The 20941-nt window shown below is 44.4% G+C and overlaps 1 protein-coding gene across 3 annotated transcripts in view; it reads left to right on the forward strand.

The window, feature by feature from the left end:
- Positions 1–20941, forward strand: part of nbeal1 (neurobeachin-like 1) — a 244396-nt gene that overhangs the window by 116323 nt on the left and 107132 nt on the right. For 2 of the 3 annotated variants that reach the window (XM_067988049.1, XM_067988048.1), the window contains exons 8-10: positions 1876–2182; positions 2905–3011; positions 9650–9730. In XM_067988049.1, coding sequence (XP_067844150.1) covers positions 1876–2182; positions 2905–3011; positions 9650–9730 — 495 coding nt within the window. The remainder of the gene's footprint in view (positions 1–1875; positions 2183–2904; positions 3012–9649; positions 9731–20941) is intronic. The other variant, XM_067988050.1, reaches the window with a different exon arrangement.

The following is a 20941-nucleotide window of genomic DNA, read 5'->3' on the forward strand; positions in this document are numbered from 1 at the left end:
TTGAATTAGAGCATACAATGGCAGACTTGCTGGTACAGTATCAGATTGTATGGTTTAATAATACATTAAATCCTCGGGTATTTTAAAAAAAAAGTCTGTTCTCTTCTGTTTTGTAAGTGAAGGCAGTGTCAGCTTTCTCGGAAGCAGTTAATTTTGCCGTGGACTACCACAGCTAAATCCTGATCAGTACACAAATTGGAAGGCAAAGCAGATTTGTGCCTTTAAAGGCATCTGTGTTCTGGGCTGTCTGCCTTTCCGAACGAGGAGGAGGATTTGATGAGGGGAAGTCACATGGGGAAAGAAATAAGGTCATACTATCATAGTAGGTACAGCACAGGAGGAGGCCATTCGGCCCATTGTGCCTGTGCCAATGACACCCAACTCGCCCTCATTGATGCATTTAAGGGGAAGCTAGATAACTACATGAGGAAGAAAGGAATAGAAGGATATGTTGATAGAATGAGATGATGTAAGGTGGGAGGAGGCTCATGATGAGTATAAACACCGGCGTGGACTTGTTGCGCTGAATGGCCTGTTTCTGTGCTGTAAATACTATGTAATATTGCAGAAGTTCATACCAACAGAAAGATGTTGGTTGTGCACAGTGGGCCAGTTAATGTCTGAAAGAGAAAGAAAGGTTATCACTTTGGGTGGCCACTTCATATAATTCTGTCTTTGACTTTCCCATGCCGACTTACCTCTGCACTTCTAACATTAGCGATTTGCTTTTTATTTTTACCGTGCCATTTCTTTGTCCCTGTCATTTAAGTTCACCTTCCAACCCAACATCCAAATGACAACCTATCTCTAAAGTGCAGGGTTGCCTCTGAGTCAGAAGGTTGTGGGTTCAAGTCCCACTCCAGAGACTTGAGCACATAATCTAGGCTGACACTTCAGTGCAGTACTGAGGGAGTGCTGCACTGTTGGAGGTGCTGTCTTTCGGATGAAACGTTAAACTGAGGCCCCGTCTGCACGCTCAGGTGGATGTATAAGATCCCATGGCACAATTTCGAAGAAGAGCTGGGGAGTTCACCCCAGTGTCCTGGCAAATATTTATCCCTCAACCAACATCACTAAAACAGATTATCTGGTCATTATCTCATTGTTGTTTGTGGGACCTTGCTGTGCGCAAATTGGCTGCCGTGTTTCTTACATTACAACAGTGACTACACTTCAAAGTACTTTATTGGCTGTAAAGCGCTTTGGGACGTCCTGAGGTCGTGAAAGGCGCTATATAAATGCAAGTCTTTTTTTCTTTAACATAGGACCTACACTGGGGACAAGAAAAGATATTGAGAAAAAACTGGGGTATCAGATGAAATGAGACCAATGGGTAGCAAATAACACAACAGAATCACAGCGTTGAAAAAGATAAAAGCAGACATTTTATTTTTTGTTTTCCCTCTTGAGCGCAGTGAGAGAGCCACTTAAGTTATGAAATTATGTCCCTGTGGTCTGTTTGTAAAGTCAGTATTTTGAAACCCTGATTGAGTGTGCAATTTTGAAACTTGTCATTTAGAACAAGTAAAAATAAGCTACAGTTCACCTCTTTAGGGGACTCAAAGATGGTGGTCTAAGTTTTTGAAATTTGAAAAGGGTGCCAACATGTATTCCTGGTCTAACATCTTTGTGACCATGTGAACATGAAGCCAAAATATAATTTTAAGCTTACAAGGTAAGGTCAGTTACACTCGCTATGTTGACTGCCCACTTGTATCGATGCAGTGGCTAACTTCAAAAAGGTAAGCAGCCACACCTGTAAATGGAAAGCCGTTTCAAAGGAAAATTGGTATCATTGTATTAGGTTGCAGTTTGATCATAGATGCAAAATTCAGTGACTTATTTATGGAGAGTGACCATGAATTGTAATTTCAGCGGAATGCACTGCAGGCAATCTCCCCGGCTACAATGGAAGTCTTGATGCGGGTACTGGCAGACTGCGATTTGTTGGACGACAAGGACCCAGAGGACGTAAGCCATAAATTGGAGCTGACCCTGAAGTGCCTGACGGAGGTGGTTCACATGCTGCTGACCAGCAGCTCTGATCAACGGCAGGTGGAAATCAGCACAATCCTAGAGAATTACTTCAAGCTGCTCAACTCTGATCACACCGTGTTGCTGGTTAATCGCAAATCTCGGAATTGGGAGAGCAGTTTCATTGCACTACAGATACAAATGCTGAGTGAGTATTCATAGAACGGTGCCTGCTTCGAATGTCTTTTGCTTGTAGGTGGGGCAGCTATTAATATATTAATGCATGGAAATGGAACGGTTATATATGTTACAATAACAACACCATTTATATAGCAACTTTAATGTAATAAAATATAGTCAGAGGTAGGTTTTAGGGAGCTTCATAAAGGAGGGAAGAGTGAGTTAGAGAGGCAGAGAGGTTTAGGAGGGAATTCTAGAGCTAGGCACCTAGGCAGTTGTAGGCATGGCTGCCAAAGGTGGGGCGATTAAAATCAGGGATATGCAAGAGGCCAGAATTGGAAGAGTGCAGAGATCTCGGAGGGTTGTAGGGCTGGAGGAAGTTACAGAGATAGGGAGGGGTAAGGCCATGGAGGGATTTGAAAACAAGGATGAGAATTTTAAAATCGAGGTGTTGCCAGACTGGGAGCCAATGTAGGTCAGCGAGCACAAGGGTGATGGGTGAACAGGACTTGGTGCAAATTAGGATACAGGCAGTAGAATTTTGGATGAGCTTAAGTTTACGGAGGTGCAAGGTGGGAGGCCGGCCAGGAGAGCATTAGAATAGTTTGGGATGGACTTCTGAGGTTGTAATTTTGCTGGGGTAGATTGGTCTTGAACAAAGTTTGCTAAGGGAAAAGCAAGGTATTTAGAGACACCTTTTCCATCTGATCTCTGTGGAAAACTATAAATTTCTGAATTTTCTCCCTGCAGACACTATTCCAGAGATGTTAAACTGCCCCGACAGACCTGTCCTTCAGGCAATCTTCCTGAATAGCAACTGCTTTGAACATCTCACTCGACTCATACAAAACAGCAAGGTAGACTTCCAAATGGCACCAGAGTGATTATTTGCCTTTATTCAATTAATGCTGCAGGTACCCCTTTCCCTGGGCTTTTTATAGGCTTATGCTGAAATGGATAGAAAACAAAAATAAGAACTGGCCCTCTGCTTGAAATGATTTTTGTCCCAAATTCAATGGAATGATCTGATTGTGGCTCATGAGGTTCGAGGTCCATTTTGAGTTTAAAAGTATTAGGATAAGGATATTGCAACATTAACCTGTTGTAGGTGGACATAAATGTGGTAGACTCTCAAATCAACTGAAAATCAACGTGGTACTCTTCCTGCTCATAGCTCAGCCACTTTATTTGGTACAAGTAAATACATTCCTAATTAGAAGCAACCTTATTGTACATTCCATCCTATGGCAGTATATTTTTACGGTACTTCATTTTCTGCCGTTTCTCTCTTTGGTTTCCTTGCAGCACACATCATGCCCAGCTGTGAGGGCAGGCAGTTAAGCGACACAGAGATCTCTGCTGGTGCTTCCCAACAAAAGGCCACTAAAGTTTACCCATGGCCCAGGGTAAATTTGTCTCTTTCACTGTGGAGAGGTGCTTGGTTTCTGCTCTGTGCCTTCCTTCAGTTGCGGGGTAATCATGTCCTGTTGCTCTTATCACATCCTTGCCCTCTTGTCCTATGTAAGGAATCTTACAACACCAGGTTATAGTCCAACAATTTTATTTTAAAATCACAAGCTTTCGGAGATTATCTCCTTCGTCAGGTGAGTAGTCACCTCACGAAGGAGATAATCTCCGAAAGCTTGTGATTTTAAAATAAAATTGTTGGACTATAACCTGGTGTTGTAAGATTCCTTACATAGGACAAGAGGGCAAGGATGTGATAAGAGCAACAGGACATGATTTTATACCTGGTGTTGTAAGATTCCTTACATTTGTCCATCCCAGTCCATCACCGGCATCTCCACATCATGGCTACTCTTGTCCTATCACATCCTTGCATAGTGTATTGGAGCAGCCCTTAAACCTTTTACACTTTTATGGATGTTGCCTTGGTAAAATGGTTGACACACCATTTCACTAAGCATTGTGAAGAGATGTGACTGATATGATATTTATATGTCACCATTAGCTAGGCCATTTTTTGAAAAAAAACATTCATAGTCACATTGCAATAGGTTGCACTGTAGCAGATATTCCAGTCGGCTGTTTGAGACACAGTCCAGAGGCCCCTAAAGGAATGTTGATGCTGCCTGTTTAATAGGATGTGACTTTATTAAAATAAAACAAACATAGTTAACACCCAGAAGAGTGCTTGTTACACAGGTGCTAGACCTTGAGGTTGTGATGATTGGCTTTTCAGTCTGTGCAATTGGCTGATTGAAAAGGTTGATTATCTGAGTTTCGATGGGTGACCTTATAAACGGTCATTTGTATTTTAATCCTTTGAGTGTCAGAAGAATTTAACGCCAAGTGAATTTTAAACAACTGGATAACTGTCCTATTCTGAACAAGCTGGTCGATCACATCCTTTTTCGTTCTACTTGCGATGTGTAGGAGATCATTTTGGAGAAAATAATTTCAGCAAACTTTGTATGAAGATGGGGCTGACATTCAGTATGTAAAAGCTTACCTCTTGTGCTTTGAAATGTAAAATAACTCCTTTTATAGCAGCCTATTTAGATCTTGGAAAGGGGACTCTGCAGCTTTAAATTGATCGGCTAATGCCCAGTCAGAAATTGAACTACAAGGCTAGAATTTCTTAGTATTTTGTCATGGTACATTGATACTCCTGTGGTTAGTGGCAATGTGACCTGTATGCCAAATGGTCCCTCTGCCTTCACAGAGTGTATCTGTAAGAATGAGAAATTTCGGATGGTCAAATTGGTTGTCGGCTTTGTACGCCATACTGACCAGCTCCAATTCTAGCCCTGAAACTCAATGCCCATTGTGCTGTTTAAAATGAACAGAAGTGCTTTTACACAGCTGCTGTGGCACATCACGCTAGTGATTTAAGAATAATGAAGCATCAGCAGAGTGCATCAAGGATGTATACTTATGCTGCAGGTACTGGTGGGTTATCCATATCTCTGATTACAACGTCCTATTCATATTAATTCTGTGTGTGTGCAACAGTTTTAACACAGCTATAAGCTTTTTGCATTACGGTTTATTTATGAAATTATAAATTAGTGTTGAATAGCCACAGTGATGTCATCGTAGTCTTTGTTCCACTGTGAAGAGTTCTAGTGGAACATATCCTCTGGCCTGCATTGACAGGAGGGGAACTGTAATTGATCCTTTTGATGATCCCAGCCATGTAAATGAAACAAGTTGAGCAGAGCTTCCCTCACTTTCTCTCCGTTCTCCTCCTTTTCTCTCTTTCCTCCCCTTCTCCTTCTCTCTTCTTTGCTCTACATCTCTCCTCTTCTCTTCTGTTAATTGTAAATTTATTTTTGCTTCCAAGCCTTTATTCACTGAGCTCCACATTATACCCACACCACACCCCAGATTAGCTCTCTTATAAATGGATACAATTGATGTGCACCATCTGAATACAATTAACACTAATTGATATAAATCCCACGGATACAATTAACATCTTCTCCTCACTTCTTCTCTTCTTTCTTCTCCTTATCCCTGTTTCTTTTTCTCTCCCCTTCTCCTTGTCTCTTCCCCTTCTCTTTTTTTCCTCCCTTTCTCATTTTCTCTTCTACTTCTCCTCTCTTCTTTCCTCCCCTTCTCCTTGACTTTCTTTTACTCCCCCTTCTCCCCTTCCTCCACCTTCCTGTTCAATCTTTCTTCTCTTCCACCCCCCAAGAAGATTATGAAGTTACTGAATTACGAGGAGGGCAGGGTTAGTCCTTGAAGGAAAGTGATGTTTACTGTTTTCCCTCTTGATGTAACCAACAGGACTCATTAAAAGAAATAACAGGAACATACTCTTTTGGGACAGTATAGCAAAGGAACAATATGTGGAATTACAAGCCTTGCCCTAAACAAAAGAATGATGTGTGGTATTTCAAAGAATGGCTTACTGCACATAACAGCAAAACAAATATTAACCTGCAAAGAAAGCTTCATTAACACTGTGACATGGAATCCTTGCCTTTTTGCCAGTTTAAATTTCCTCGTGCAGCTTTTAAATCTTGCAATTATTGTGAATATGATATTAAAAATAAAGAATCTCACTAGTGACCACAAGTTACTGTAGTTTCTGTACGAGTGTGATAGACCCACAAGTGCCACAACCATGAGGTGCTTTGTTCTTCTTGTCATTGGTGAGACTCATTATTTTACAGGGCTGCATCTTCAAAGGAAGCTGTATTTTGCCAAATTGTCATGTAATCCTGAATGTTATAATGGGAGATATCGGCCAGTTGCGGTGTTTCCTGCTTTTAAAGCCCTGGGTAGAGGCAGCACTGAGGCTGCCATTTGGTGAACTCCACCACCCAGGTGTGGTGGTATAAACAGGAGCTGATGGTCAATGGACAGCATTTCAAACTCATGGCGCCACTGCAGAGTACATTGTGAGGAGAATATCGACTGGGCTGCTTCTAACTAGCAGCTTTAAAGCATAAAGCGCCTGATCACAACTGAGTTACACTGGTAATTGTGCAAACATCCTTTACAACAATTGAATTATGAAAAATTGAGTAGATTAGCATTCTTTTATACCTGTTTTAATAGCAAATGCTGAACAGTGAATGCTCTGGTGACAGTTTTGATTCAACTGTGTGATTATGTACAAAGGTCTTGTAAGTCTTACAGTAACTTATAGTCATAGAGTTATACAGCACGGATAGAGGCCCTTTGGCCCATCGTGTCCGCGCCAGCCATCAGCCCTGTCTACTCTAATCCCATATTCCAGCATTTGGTCCGTAGCCTTGTATGCTATGGCATTTCAAGTGCTCATCCAAATGCTTCTTGAATGTTGTGAGGGTTCCTGCCTCCACAACCCTTTCAGGCAGTGAGTTCCAGACTCCAACCACCCTCTGGGTGAAAAAGTTCTTTCTCAAATCCCCTCTAAACCTCCCGCCTTTTACCTTGAATCTATGTCCCCTTGTTATAGTACCCTCAACGAAGGGAAAAAGCTCCTTAGTATCCATCCTATCTGTGCCCCTCATAATTTTGTACACCTCAATCATGTCCCCCCTCAGCCTCCTCTGCTCCAAGGAAAACAAACCCAATCTTCCCAGTCTCTCTTCATAGCTGAAGCGCTCCAGCCCTGGTAACATCCTGGTGAATCTCCTCTGCACCCTCTCCAAAGCGATCACATCCTTCCTGTAGTGTGGCGACCAGAACTGCACACAGTACTCCAGCTGTGGCCTAACCAGTGTTTTATACAGCTCCATCATAACCTCCTTGCTCTTATATTCTATGCCTCGGCTAATAAAGGCAAGTATCCCATATGCCTTCTTTACCACCTTATCTACCTGTTCCGGCGCCTTCAGGGATCTGTGAACTTGCACACCAAGATCCCTCTGACCCTCTGTCTTGCCTAGGGTCCTCCCATTCATTGTGTATTCCCTTGCCTTGTTAGTCCCTCCAAAGTGCATCACCTCGCACTTTTCCGGGTTAAATTCCATTTGCCACTGTTCCGCCCATCTGACCAACCCATCTATATCGTCCTGCAGACTGAGGCTATCCTCCTCGCTATTTACCACCCTACCAATTTTTGTATCATCAGCGAACTTACTGATCATACCTTTTACATTCATATCCAAGTCATTAATGTAGACCACAAACAGCAAGGGACCCAGCACCGATCCCTGTGGTACCCCACTGGCCACAGGCTTCCAGTCACAAAAACAACCTTCGACCATCACCCTCTGCCTTCTGCCACTAAGCCAGTTTTGTATCCAAAGTGCCAAGGCACCCTGGATTCCATGGGCTCGTACCTTATAGTATCCTAGTGAGTTGCTGAAAAGTCCCTTACTTTGTAATTATTGGTTGTGTAGAACATTAGTGTTGTTCTAGTCAGCAAGACACAAGGGAAACCCCAGGTGGGGGGTGATGAAAAGATCCACAAGGCCGAACGTTACATCAGAGAACAAAATTGTGTAGCGAAACAGGAGGAACTAAGGCTATTCCACCTTCAAAAGAGGCAAATTATGTAGAAAGGATAAATCTGGAAAATTATTTCAAGTTAAACCGTGACAGAGGAACAAGGCAGCAGAAATTCAAATGAGCCAATGCCAAACTTTGAACTGATGTCTAACTAGTAGTGTTTTTTTTCTGGTTGGGTGATCTGGGATGAGCCAAATGGCCTTCCTCATCTGTATTGATCTTATGACTGCTTTTAGGATGACCTGTTACAGTCTGGCTATTTGTTACTAGCCAGATTTAATTTTATACTCACATACAACTTTTGTACATAATCCACTAATGTAATTTTGTAACATCACTCAGTAAAGGGAGAAGAATTGAGAATTTCTTCCTTGCACTTGACCTGTACATAATTACAAGTTTTTTCTTTTATGGGGCACTTAGCAGTTATATCATGCTAAAGTATCCAGAGAAGTTTTTTAAGAATCAGTGACATCACACTTTTTTGGTATTTTGTTATTTTCTCGACACTCTCTTCCCCTCTCATGACATGTACCATTCCCTAGAGGGAATGACCTGTTCCCAAACTGCTGCCTATGTTACATAACTCTCCACTTACGAGATCAGCCCAACTGCCTCATCTGTTTACTTTCCTGTCCAATTTCCTGTGTAAAAAGCACGCCTTCTTTCCACCTTCCTTCCCAGTCAAGACCTGTGTGGGAAATTACTGCTTTACGCCCACATGCTACCACATGGCAATGAGTTATATATACCTTCTCATATTCTTTTTCTCTCTTTGTCGCTTGATGATGGTGACATGCTAATTCATGATCACCAGTAGTCTTCTAGTACCTTATGCAGGCTTCCATTTTTCATATGTGAATGTCAGCAGCCAGTCCAACCGAGCTCCGTTCTTCTTTGCGTGTGTACTTTATAGCAAAGGTGACTGGATAACAATTGGGAGTGGGACTTTTCTTTTTTATTTGCCTCGCTTCTCTTTCCCCCTCCCAAATACCCTGCTGCTTATGCAGAGATTTTGTTACCTCAGGCCAGAGCTGTATAACTTGGTGCCAGATTATTAGGTGCAGTTACTTATCCATTTGGGAATTTTGTTTTAGAAATAAAACACAATAGAAGGAGAAGGCGAAACATCGTCTCATGGGGATATTCTGGAAATAACAGATGAGACTGAATTGCCTTAGAAGTGGGGCACGTTCCACTGGAGAGTGCACAATGTTTGTAACTCTACATATTGATCGGTGTTGCTCTGAGAATGTTACTGCTGGGTAGCGTGTGGATTTCTGAATTCAACCTACAGTTGCAACCACACCGCACCTTTTGTTTTTGATCAGCAGTGGCAGGATCATGCTTTAGTGTTGGGATCAGTAACCTAAGTTAAATCCTTTTAAGGAAAAAAAATGAATTTTGCATTGTTGAATTTCTCTATTCAAGTTGGCTAACTTTAGTCTATTAAATTAATATTAACTTGCTTTAAGCTGGCTTAACCAAAGTTCTCCTTTCAATAACCATGTTCACAGCCGTGCCCCGACTGTATTAATTCTATTTGTTGCGCGCCTTTCATGCTTGTGTTGTGTTCATTTAACAGCTGTTTGTAAGTTCTAAAGCAGCAGACAAGAGTGAGAAAGATCTTGCCAACAAATTACTGACAGAATTGAATGTGAACCAGGTATTAACTAAATTCTTGTTTCAGCTGTAAATCACCAGCACTGGGACAGCCATGCCAGTATGTACCTCAAGACAGCCAGCCTAATGACCAACAAGTAATCATATGCCAATAATCACTGTGATGGATTTATTAATCAAGCAAACCAAAGAGTTGGTGACCACTGATGGCATAAACTGAGGACTGTCACAATCTCTCCCCTATCCCCATTCCACAAGCCATTTTTAATGGGATGGGTGAAGCACAGCTCAGATTATAAAAGATACGAATAATCTATATGGTGACTTTTCAGCAAATCCATTGTATTCATAGCTTTTTTAAATATATTTAGTTCACTTTTTCCTCTTTCACCCCACTTCCTGACACATGCTCTCCATTTGTTAGACAGAATTTTTGCTTTCATAAGGGAGCTTAAACCGTATGTTCTTGTTTTGTTTTTGTCACCGAGCTTCTTGGTTGAGAACCAATGACTCTAGCAATGGATAGCTGGAGAGCCAAGCTTGAAACAAGGCTTTCATTGGAGCTGCTTTCATTTAGAAAGGTCCACAGAGGTAGAGTTTCTATTTCCCTCTTGTAGGGATGTTCCCCACTTAGCCAAGATTCAAAAGCTTAGATGCTTGCAGTGTGTGCAGTGAGGTTGTTGAAGTTTAACCAACTGGATACAGCAGCCTTGTGGCTATGGTACTGGACTAGCAATCCAGAGGTTGAGAGTTCAAATCCCACCATGGCAAATTGGGAAATTGAATCATTAAATCTAGTGATTTGTGGGTTGACACCAGATAAAATAACTATGAAAGCTGCTGGATTGTTGTAAAAAACCCAACTGGTTTATTATTGTCACCCCTACCCAGTGTGAATCCAGTCCCACACTACATGGTTGACTCTTAATGCCCTCAAGGCAACTAGAAATGGGCGATAAATGTGGCCACATCCCGTGAACAGAAAGTTGACTTGATTCAGATCATCCACCATCAGGTGTGGAGCCATCGTGGCGTCATCTTGACTCAAAAAAGATCCCCACTTTCCTCCTCACCCTGCCCTAAGGAGACTAGTCATCAGTTTATTAGGCAACTAATAAGTGTTAGGTAAACAGCAGGTAGCAGGAACTCGCCACAGGTGGCCTGGTAACTCACTGTGAAATGCTTGAATACATTGCCACTTTCCTCTTGAACGCAACATGGATCTTTCTGGTCTCTGAGTGAGATTGCAAATAAAAGTATGGGTAATTTTGTGCTGTGGCCTCCCATTCATTAAGTATTGGGTTCAGATTGTCCAACGCCATTTAACCTAAGACCCTTAATGCTAGCAGAGGTAAGAAATCTTCATCCCATCAGTCTCGCCTAAATCCTGGCCTAGGACTCTGGTGAAAAGGACTGTGGCTAACCTAATGCCTCGCCCAATCCCCAATTAAATTAGTTTTTAAAAAAAAATCTTTTTAGGATCTCTCTGCTAGGATCACTTCCTAGCGAACTATTGTAGAGCGCAAATGGCAAACTAAGTTATTTTTCTACCAGTTGTCCAGATTAAATCTGAATTGGGGCATAAGTCTGTGGAGCAGGCACTGCCACCGAAACCTGAACTGTTTTTGGGCAGGGAGCCTTGTCTTTACTGGGAATGGGATGGAAATTCTGCCAAACATGTTTTCTGTAACCTTTGAAAACAACGGCAGAAACTAGACTATCATTTGCCCCAGGGTTAATTTAAAGGTCCAGTCCAAAAATGAAAGACTGTGCTTCAGAACAGTGTTTTAATGGACTGACTTTTCAATTCACCGTTAATTTAGTTGAACCAGTTAGTTATTGTGGTATGAAAATAGAAAATGCTGTGGAGAGAGAAACAGTTTTTTTTTCAAAAAATATACTTTATTCGTAAAATTTGTAGCAAAACATACAATACAGTTCTCATATCACATTCCAAACGTACACAATACAGATTATACAATTTGCAGGTTAAATCAAGTACAGTTCAATGAACACATTGTACATAATTACAGTTCATGACACTCTGGGGTGTCTCATTGCATTATACTCAATACAGATTATTGATTACAGATTCGTTACAGGTACATTACAGCAATTTGAATTTTACATTCTACCCGGGGGGTTTTTCCCTGATTGCAGCCCCTCGGTATACAGTGGCGGGTAGGCTCTAAACGGCTGCCTTTCCCCACAGAGCCTTTGCGGCGGCCGCACCTAGCTTCAGTGCGCCCCTGAGCACGTAGTCCTGGACCTTGGAATGTGCCAGTCTGCAACACTCGGTCGAGGACAGCTCCGTGCACTGGAAGACCAGCAGGTTTCGGGCAGACCAAAGGGCATCTTTCATTGAGTTAATGGTCTTCCAGCAGCAGTTGATGTCCGTCTCGGTGTGCGTCCCCGGGAACAGCCCGTAGAGCACAGAGTCCTGTGTTACGGAACTGCTCGGGACGAACCTGGACAGATACCACTGCATCTCTCTCCAGACCTGCTTTGCAAAGGCCCATTCCAGAAGGAGATGAGTGACTGTTTCGTCTGCACTGCAGCCTCCTCGGGGACAGTGTGCGGTGGCGCTGAGAGTCCGGGAGTGCATGAAGGATCTGACAGGAAGGGCCCTTCTCACCACCTGCCAAGCTATGTCTTGGTGCTTGTTTGAAAGTTCTGGCGATGAGGCGTTCTGCCAAATGATATTGGCAGTCTGCTTGGGGAACCAACTGACAGGATCCATCGTCTCCTTTTCCCGCAGGGCTTCGAGGATGTTACGTGCGGACCACTTACTGACCGCCTTGTGGCCGAAAGTGTTTTTTTGCATAAACTTTTCGACGAGGGGACAGGTGGGGCGGAACAGCCCAACTAGACGGAGTGTTCAGTGGCAGCATGGCCAGGCCCATCCTTCGCAACACCAGGGATAGGTAGAACCTCAGCATGTAGTGACATTTTGTGTTTTCGTACCAAGGGTCCATGCAAAGCTTGATGCAGCCGCACACGAAAGTGGCCATCGGGATGAGGGCCACGTTGGGCACGCCTTTCCCCCCTTTCTCCAGAGATTTTTACATCGTGTCCCGGTGGACACGGTCCATTTTTGATCTCCAGATAAAGCGGAAATGGCTCGGGTGACTGTCACGGCGCAGGAGCGAGGTATGGGCCAGACCTGCACCACGTACAGCAACACCGAGAGCACCTCGCACCTGATGACCAGGTTTTTTCCCACGATCGAGAGGGATCGTCGATCCCACAGTCCCAGTTTCTGCCTCACCTTAGAAATACGCTGCTTCCAGTTCTTGGTGCACGCCCCGGCCCCCCCGAACCAGATCCCCAGCACCTTCAGGTAATCCGACCTGACGGTGAAGGGGACAAAGGATCGGTCGGTCCAGTTCCTAAAGAACATGGCCTCGCTCTTGGTGCGATTTACCCTGGCCCCTGAGGCCAGTTTGAACTGGTCGCAGATGCTCATCAATCAGCGGACCGACAGCTGATCCGAGCAAAAGACGGCGACGTCGTCCATATACAGGGAGGCCTTGACCTGAGTGCCTCCGCTGCCTGGGATTGTCACCCCTCTTATGCCCGCAAATCTCCTGATGGACTTGGCAAAGGGTTCGATGCAGCACACGAACAAGACGGAGGAGAGAGAACAGCCCTGCCTGACTCTAGATTTGATCGGAAAGCTTTCTGATTCCCACCCGTTGATTGAAACTGCGCTACTGATGTTTGTGTAGAGCAGTTGGATCAAATTGCGGATTCCCTCCCCAAACCCCATTTTGGAGAGCACGTCCATCATGTACGTGTGGGATATTCTGTCAAAGGCCTTCTCCTGGTCCAGGCTGATCAGGCACGTGTTCACCCCCCTGTCCTGTACGTAGGCGATCGTGTCCCTGAGTAGCATCAGGCTATCAGAGATCTTCCTGCCGGGTACAGCGCAGGTCTGATCGGGGTGGATCACCACCTCCTGAGCTGACTTGACCCGATTGGCGATGACCTTGGACAGAATTTTGTAGTCCACGTTAAGTAGTGAGATGGGTCGCCAATTTTTGATTTCTTCCCTCTCCCCCTTCAGCTTGTAAATGAGGGTGATGATGCCTTTCCGCATGGAGTCTGACATGCTGCCTGCCAGAAGCATCCCCCCGTACACTTCCAGCAGGTTTGGGCCTATCCAGTCCCACAGAGCCGAGTACAACTCCACCGGTAAGCCGTCGCTTCTGGGAGTCCTACTCTTCTCAAAGGAACAGACGGCCTTTGTCAGTTCGTCCAGAGTTAGCGGTTGATCCAGACTCTCCTGCTCGCTGTCGTCTAGAACCTCCGTGATAGACGACAAGAAGGACTGGGAGGCTGCACTGTCTGTGGGCTTTGCGTCGTACAGTCCGGCATAAAAGGATTTGCAGATCCTCATTATGTCGGGCTGCGAGGATGTGACCGAGCCGTCCTCTTCCTTCAGGCTGCTGATCACAGAGCTCTCTCTGTGCACCTTTTGGAAGAAGAAACGTGAGCAGGGCTCATCCTGCTCCACAGAGCGGACTCTGGACTGGAAAATGATCTCGGAGGCAAAGAGCGAGGCTTGCTGGTCCTTCACCTCTCTGAGTTCCTCCCCGACATCGATCCCCATCGACTGCAGCAGGAGAAGATTCTGCATGCTTTTCTGGAGTTGGGATGTTTCCCTCTGCCTCTCTCTCGCCTTCTGAACACCTTTGAGGATGAAGAACTTCTTGGCGTTTGCCTTGATGGCTTCCCACCAGTGCACTGGGGAATCAAAGAGGGGCTTTAAGGTTCTCCAACTTTTGTAATCCCTCTTCAGTTCCTCAATGTTTCCTGAGGTCAACAGTTTCACGTTCAGATTCCATGTCCCCCTGCCCACTCTCTGATCGTCCTGTAGGTGACATTCGGCCAGGAGGAGGCAGTGGTCAGAGAAGAACACCGGTGTGACTTTGGTGGATCTGACCTTGAGCTTCTGGGACACAAACAGGAAGTCTATCCTGGAACGGACGGACCCGTCTGGTCTGGACCAGGTGTATTGATGCGCCGCTCCGTCTGCAGGGTTGCTGAATACGTCGCACAGCTTGGCTTCTTTCACCGCTTCCATTAGGAGTTTGGACGTTGTGTCCGGTTTGTTGTCTGCTCTGTCGGATCGTCCAGCCGCATCGATGATGCAGTTGAAGTCACCGCCGAGAATGACCGGCCTGGACGTCGCCAGCAGCAGTGGGAGCTGCTGGAAGACGGCCAGCCACTCGTTCTTTAGAGCCGGGGCGTGCACGTTGATCAGTTGGAGCGGAGTGTTTTTGTACATTACGTCTGCTACGAGGAGGCGGCCCCCCCACCACCTCCTTTACTTCGGTGATGGTGAAGTTGCCTCCCCGCAGCAGAATCCCCAGGCCAGAGGCACGGCAATCATTGTCTCCTGACCAGATCGACAGCCCGTGGGCCCACCGCTGCGACCATTGCCAGTAATTGCTGAGGTGCAAGAAGAGCAGGTCGCTCTTGACCTTGGCCAGGTAGTCCAAGGTCGACACACATCGCGTAGTGCATTTAACGCTACGCACGTTAATGGATGCGACTTTCAGACCCATTTTAACAACAGTTTAAAATCTCACCCAACAGTCCGTTTGCTGTTTCAAGCTCTTGGCCGTGTCTCTGCATCCAGGTGATCTTTGCAAAGTGTTCCACGTTCCCTGAGTTAAGGTATGAGTCCTGTTCTGCCTCAGCGAGGGGGTCGTCGTTCCGCCTGGGTGACACCGGTGGCTTGGTGTCGGGGGGGAGGGCCCGTGCGATCCTCGATCGACTGGGGCTCCTCGTTGTTGCCGCTCCCGGTTTCCCGGAGCTGGTCTTCGCTCTCTGCGGTGCTGCTCCTGGTGTCCCGGAGCTTGTGTGCGCTGGGCACTTCGCTTCTCCTGGCATTCCGGAGTTAGAGGGTGCTGGAGGCGTTGTCGCTTCCAATGTTCTGGAGATGGGGGCTGTTGATCCCGTCGCTGTTGCCTTGTGTATTTTTACGCTTTCAAACGTGGGGTAGTCGCTGTAATCCCACTGAGACTCGAGCGCTCTTTTACCCCTAGTTGCAGTGTCAGTTGGGGCTCGTTTCTTTTCCTCTGGCTTCCTTTTCCTGTTTTTTTTTGTTGACAAGCTGCCATTCTCCCTCTGCTGCCTCCTCATCCATGGACTCTGTTGTCTGGTGGGGAGGCTCGGAGGTGGATGTCGAGGTCTGGCAGTTGCCAGCCTGACTCCTTCCTCGCTCCTTGTCTTCCTGGGTCAGGGTCTTTTCGGGGGGCGGGGGGTCGCGGCAGGGCGAGGGTTTTTGGCCTTCTTTGGGGCAGCCTTGCTTGTTGCCCCCTCCTCCTCTGTTGTGTTGCTCTTGGCCGCCTGGGCGTAGCTGAAGCTGCGTTTGGGGCAGGCCCTGTAGAGATGGCCATCCTCCCCGCACAGGTTGCAGCGCTTGCTACAGAGTTAACATTTCAGATCAGTGAACTTTCATCAGAACTAAAAGATGTTAGAGATGATCAGCTTTTTAAGCAAATATAGAGCCAGAGGGAAAAGGTGGGCGGGGGGAAGAAAGAACAAAAGTGTGAAATCTGTGATGGGGTGGAGGGAAGGAGTGATTAAATGACAAAAGTGATGACAGTGCAAGGCAAAAGGAGGTGGTAATAGGACAAGTATAGAAACAAAAGATGGTTCTAGAGCAGATGTAAATGGTTACAGCAGAATAAGAGAGGAGGAGGGAAGCATGAAAATCTGGTAAAGCTGAGAGGGTTGCCATGGCCTGGAAATGTGGTGGAGAAAGGCAATTAGACCCGAGGGATGCGGACCACCCTGCCGGCCTTGAGCGCCCCACCCTAAGCACCAGCCCACCCCTCGTTATTGCGGTGGCTGTTTATGACTGAAGGGATCTCGGGCACGAGTCTTGGTTCTGTCATAAACCATTGCTTGGGTTTCGATATAGGCAATGCCTGCCTGAGCAGCAAAGGACTGTTATAAAAGCTGCTCTGGATCCAGCTTGAGTAAGTCAAATTATGCCTTTTAAAGCACACTTCAAAGGTTAATCAAAAGTTTTTTTTTATAAATGTAAAAAGGAAATAGGACCATGAAGATCATTTGTTGCAATCAGATTTGATTGGATGCTCTGTTCATTTTTAAAATGCCCTTTGTTAGGCACTCAGTCCACTGTTTACTCCTGCTACCATTAAGTAGGTCAAACCTTTCTAAAAATAGAAAAGGAACACATCTTGTATAAATTAGACATTTTGGAGCTGCTCCTGTTGTTAAAAAAAAATCCCAAACATTATCTTTTGTTCTACGTTAACAGTGTGAGCTTTGTTAGTGCCTTGTTTTTTTTTGAAACAAGAAATAAAGACCACTTTAAACTTTAATGGGTGGTGTTGGAAGAGGGATTACCTGAGCAGGTGAAAATATCTCGTACAAGGAAATGAACAATAAAGAACTTAAAACAGCAAAGTGTGTGTGTTTGCATGTCTGCTGACTTGTCACCATAGATGTTGAATCTTATTTGACTGACGTGCTTCACGTACAATTAATTATTTTTGTAGTGGAATGACTATTACATGGTACAGAATGGCTGCCATGTTTGACTAACACTGTCCCACATCAGATGAATGGCTTGTTAATCTTTTTTTTGGTGGTATCAGTTAAGGAAGGAATGTCGGCCAGGAAACTGGTAGAGCTTTCCTTTGAACAGTGCCGTGAATCTTTCACGTCTGCCTAAACTGTTAGATAGGACCTTTTTAGAAAGACCACTGTTTTTAGACAGACGGTTGCATACAGACTTTCCTGTGTATTGTGAAAGTGCTCTTTCAAGCTCCTGTACATATTAATGCAGTAAAGCTATCCAATAGAAACATTCCTGTTCACTCTGGATCCTCATGTTTAAATACTAATAGCAAATCTGCAACTTGGCATAAGCCACCAAGTTTGTCTCGCAGTAGGTTGACATCATGTCTACTGCTGCTTGGCAATATGTACTGGACATCAAAAGCAGACATGAGTCACCTTTTCCCTATTCACACTTTGTAGCAGTCAATCTGTTATAAGTTCTCCTGTCAGAAATGGCCTGGTAGCACTTCCCCTCCAAATGTATCTACAGATACAAAAACCTCTCCCAGTGGCAGTTTGCATCATCTCTGCCTGATAGGGTGTTGGTGCAGTTTGAGATACATATTTAATCTCTCATCATTTCCTTACTTCCTTTCTTCCCTCACAGTTCAAAAAAAAAGTCTCCAGGCAAAAGAAAACTATGGTGACTGGCAATCACTGTACTGAAATTGTCATTTCACATCTTAACCATTTAATTTCAACAGTCAATGTCTATGACTGCAACAGACCTTGGACTGCTACCTGAATTTTGATTGGCAAAGTTGCTTAGTGTGGAGTTGTGAATTTGATGTCTATATCCATCATGGGACTTCAGAAAACAGTTGGAACAAATATCTCCACTTTCAGTTCAGCTCAATAGATTGTGCTCTAGATTTGGGGAGCATCCATGATCATTCTTACAAGCTCATTAATTATGAATAATAACAAGGCGGGGGTGGGGGGGTGGTAAGAGAGAATTTCCTTCTGCATTGTATCACAAAATTGAGAACCTGTTTATAAATTGCAATTGTGATTTTGTCACACAGAGGAAATCTGCCCCCATTGTTGTTCCATGCCTTTTGTCACCTCCAGATCTGACTATTCCAATGCTCTCCTAGTCAGTATCCCATCTTTCACCCTCCGTAAACTTGAGCTCATCCAAAACTCTGCTGCCCGTATGCCAACTTACACCAAGTCACGCTCACCCATCACCCATGTGCTCGCTGATCTTCATTGGCTCCCCATCCCCAACACCTCCAATTTAATATTCTCATCCTAGTGTTTAAATAGCCCTTCATAGCTTGACCCCCTTATCTCTCTAACCTTCTCCAGCCCTGTGATCCAACCCCCACCCCACCCTCCCCCAACTCTGTTTCTTTGACTCCGGCCTCTTGTGCATTATCCCTCTTTCCCCCCCCACCCCCACCACCCCTGCTCCAGTTTTGGCACCTCTGCCATCATTCACCTACGCTCCGCACTCTGGAATTCCTCCCTAAGCCCCCACCTCTGCATCCCTCTTGCCTCCTCGAAGACCCTCCTTAAAACCCATCTCTTTGACCAAGCATTTGGTTCCCCTCCTTCAGGTTCGGTGTCCATTTGATTACACCTCCTTGGGGCGTTTTTCTATATTAAAGCCCCCCTTATCAAAAAAAAAAACTGAGAACTTCAAGCCCCTGTGCTAAAACTGACACTTAAAATGGATGTTTCATAGCACCTGTTCATTACTTAACTATTATTATAGGGAAGAAAAAATCTGAGAGTTCTTTAAAATTAAACATACAAGCTGAGATCTGGCATGTGGCATCTGATACTGGCATGGCATTTCCAAGTACTGCTTTATTTTTTGATCTTGTAGGGTTTCTCTGCACTGTGGTGATGGGTGGGTATTTTTGTGATCAGTGAGGCTGAATGTTATCTGGTGCACAGGCAGATGTGTATGACGTATAGCTGCTTGTTGTCAGTGTTACTGCATAGTACAGTGGCCTGGTCTGGTGAGGAGGTGCAGCAACGACCTGAAGGTTACTGGGTGTTCTGACTCATCACTTCAAAGATTCTGAGGACTGCACAAACACTTAAGGCACCAAAACAAAAGCAATAACTGATTTCTCTTTCTCTTAAGCATACTAAATTCTACATTGCGCTGGTCTCAGATTATCCAATGAATAGCTGAGCCATACAGAACAGGAAGGTTTTGAAGTATGATCTGTGGTTTATGCTGAATTAGCTGGTTGAAATCAGGGTGGGGAGTGGTAACAGCACTACAAATTTGCCTTAGCATCCTGGGCTAGGGAGGGAATAACTGGGCTTGTTATAAAACCTCATAAAACTAAAAAAAAGTCCAGCTGAGGTGAATGCAGGATCTCCCAAAAGCCCGGATTGGACAATCCTAGATTGCTACCAGACTGGATTCCAAGGCTGAAGGCAACAGATATATTCATGATGTGCAAAGTGAGTCTCTGTGAGACCGTACCAATTAAACTCTCTTGCACAGTGGTGCTCAGAGACTCTTCTTCATTATCCTAGGATATGAAGACGAACTAGGAGGTGGCCAATATCTTAAAATGGTGAGCAGACTGCAACTGCCCCTCTCGTCATCCTGGTGTTCTGTTCCACAGGTTGAGGTGCCCCAGCCCAGGTACCTTATGCCACCCAACATATTCTCTGATAACTATTCTAAAAACTGAATTTTGTTAACTCCAAAATTATTGAATAAAACTACAAAATATTTTCCAACTTTTGTTTTACAAGCAAATATAAATTGTTGCATTTTAAATTTCTTGCATAAGTGTTTCTGGTGTCCTCAGAAAAAAATTAATTAGTTTTGAATAAACTTTTACATTTCCAAACTGAAGTGTAACTTTTCAGAACGAAATATTTTTCCGAATTAACATTTCCCTGTTCAGAGTTGCCTCTTGTGAGGGCATGTCTATAACAAAGACTCTAGCAGTTGCATGCTGGAAGTAAAGTAATTGGGAAAAAAAGAACTATAAGTATCCCAGTGTAACTGAAAAGGTGCGTATTTTTCCTCACTGGCCTTCGTTACAAAGCTGAGCTATACTACTATTTGTAAGTAAAGGGAGTTGGTGTGGCATGCCGCATAATGTTCTTGCTACAGGAAATATATTGCAGGCTTGTCTTGTATGGTTATGGGTATTGTCAAGACTTGTCATTCCCACTAGCACTCTAAACATTTATCATTTCTCCTTCTTCAATTTTTTTATAGCACAGGCCAATATTGAAATCAAATGTGGCGATAAATATCTCCCCTCTAAAATAAATATGCACAGTGGTGGGAGAGAAGAGAAAGTGAAGTTAATGCTAAATTTTTTCCTCATCCAAGTGTACACTTAAAAATTGTCTAATTTTTTTGGACTGCTTTCAAACATACCCCTTTTAAGGGTGAGTTTTGAATGATTTGTTGTGCGATCTGACACAATATGGACAAACTTTCTGTCTTTTTTGGCTCTTCATCATTCTCTTTACTTAAGAATCTGGATTGGCAGCAACAGTAATGTCAGTGCAGGACTACTACTGCTGTAGGTTTTGATGTTTGAACCTTTATCAAAAATGGGACTGAATTCTCAGCCAGTGCAATACAACCCTGTTTTCACACTGAAAAACGATTTCATTGGTACCATATTAACAAACCAAGAAGTAATATACGGAATTGGTG

The sequence above is a fragment of the Heptranchias perlo genome, chromosome 7, assembly GCF_035084215.1.
Source record: "Heptranchias perlo isolate sHepPer1 chromosome 7, sHepPer1.hap1, whole genome shotgun sequence".
NCBI classification, from domain to species: domain Eukaryota; kingdom Metazoa; phylum Chordata; class Chondrichthyes; order Hexanchiformes; family Hexanchidae; genus Heptranchias; species Heptranchias perlo.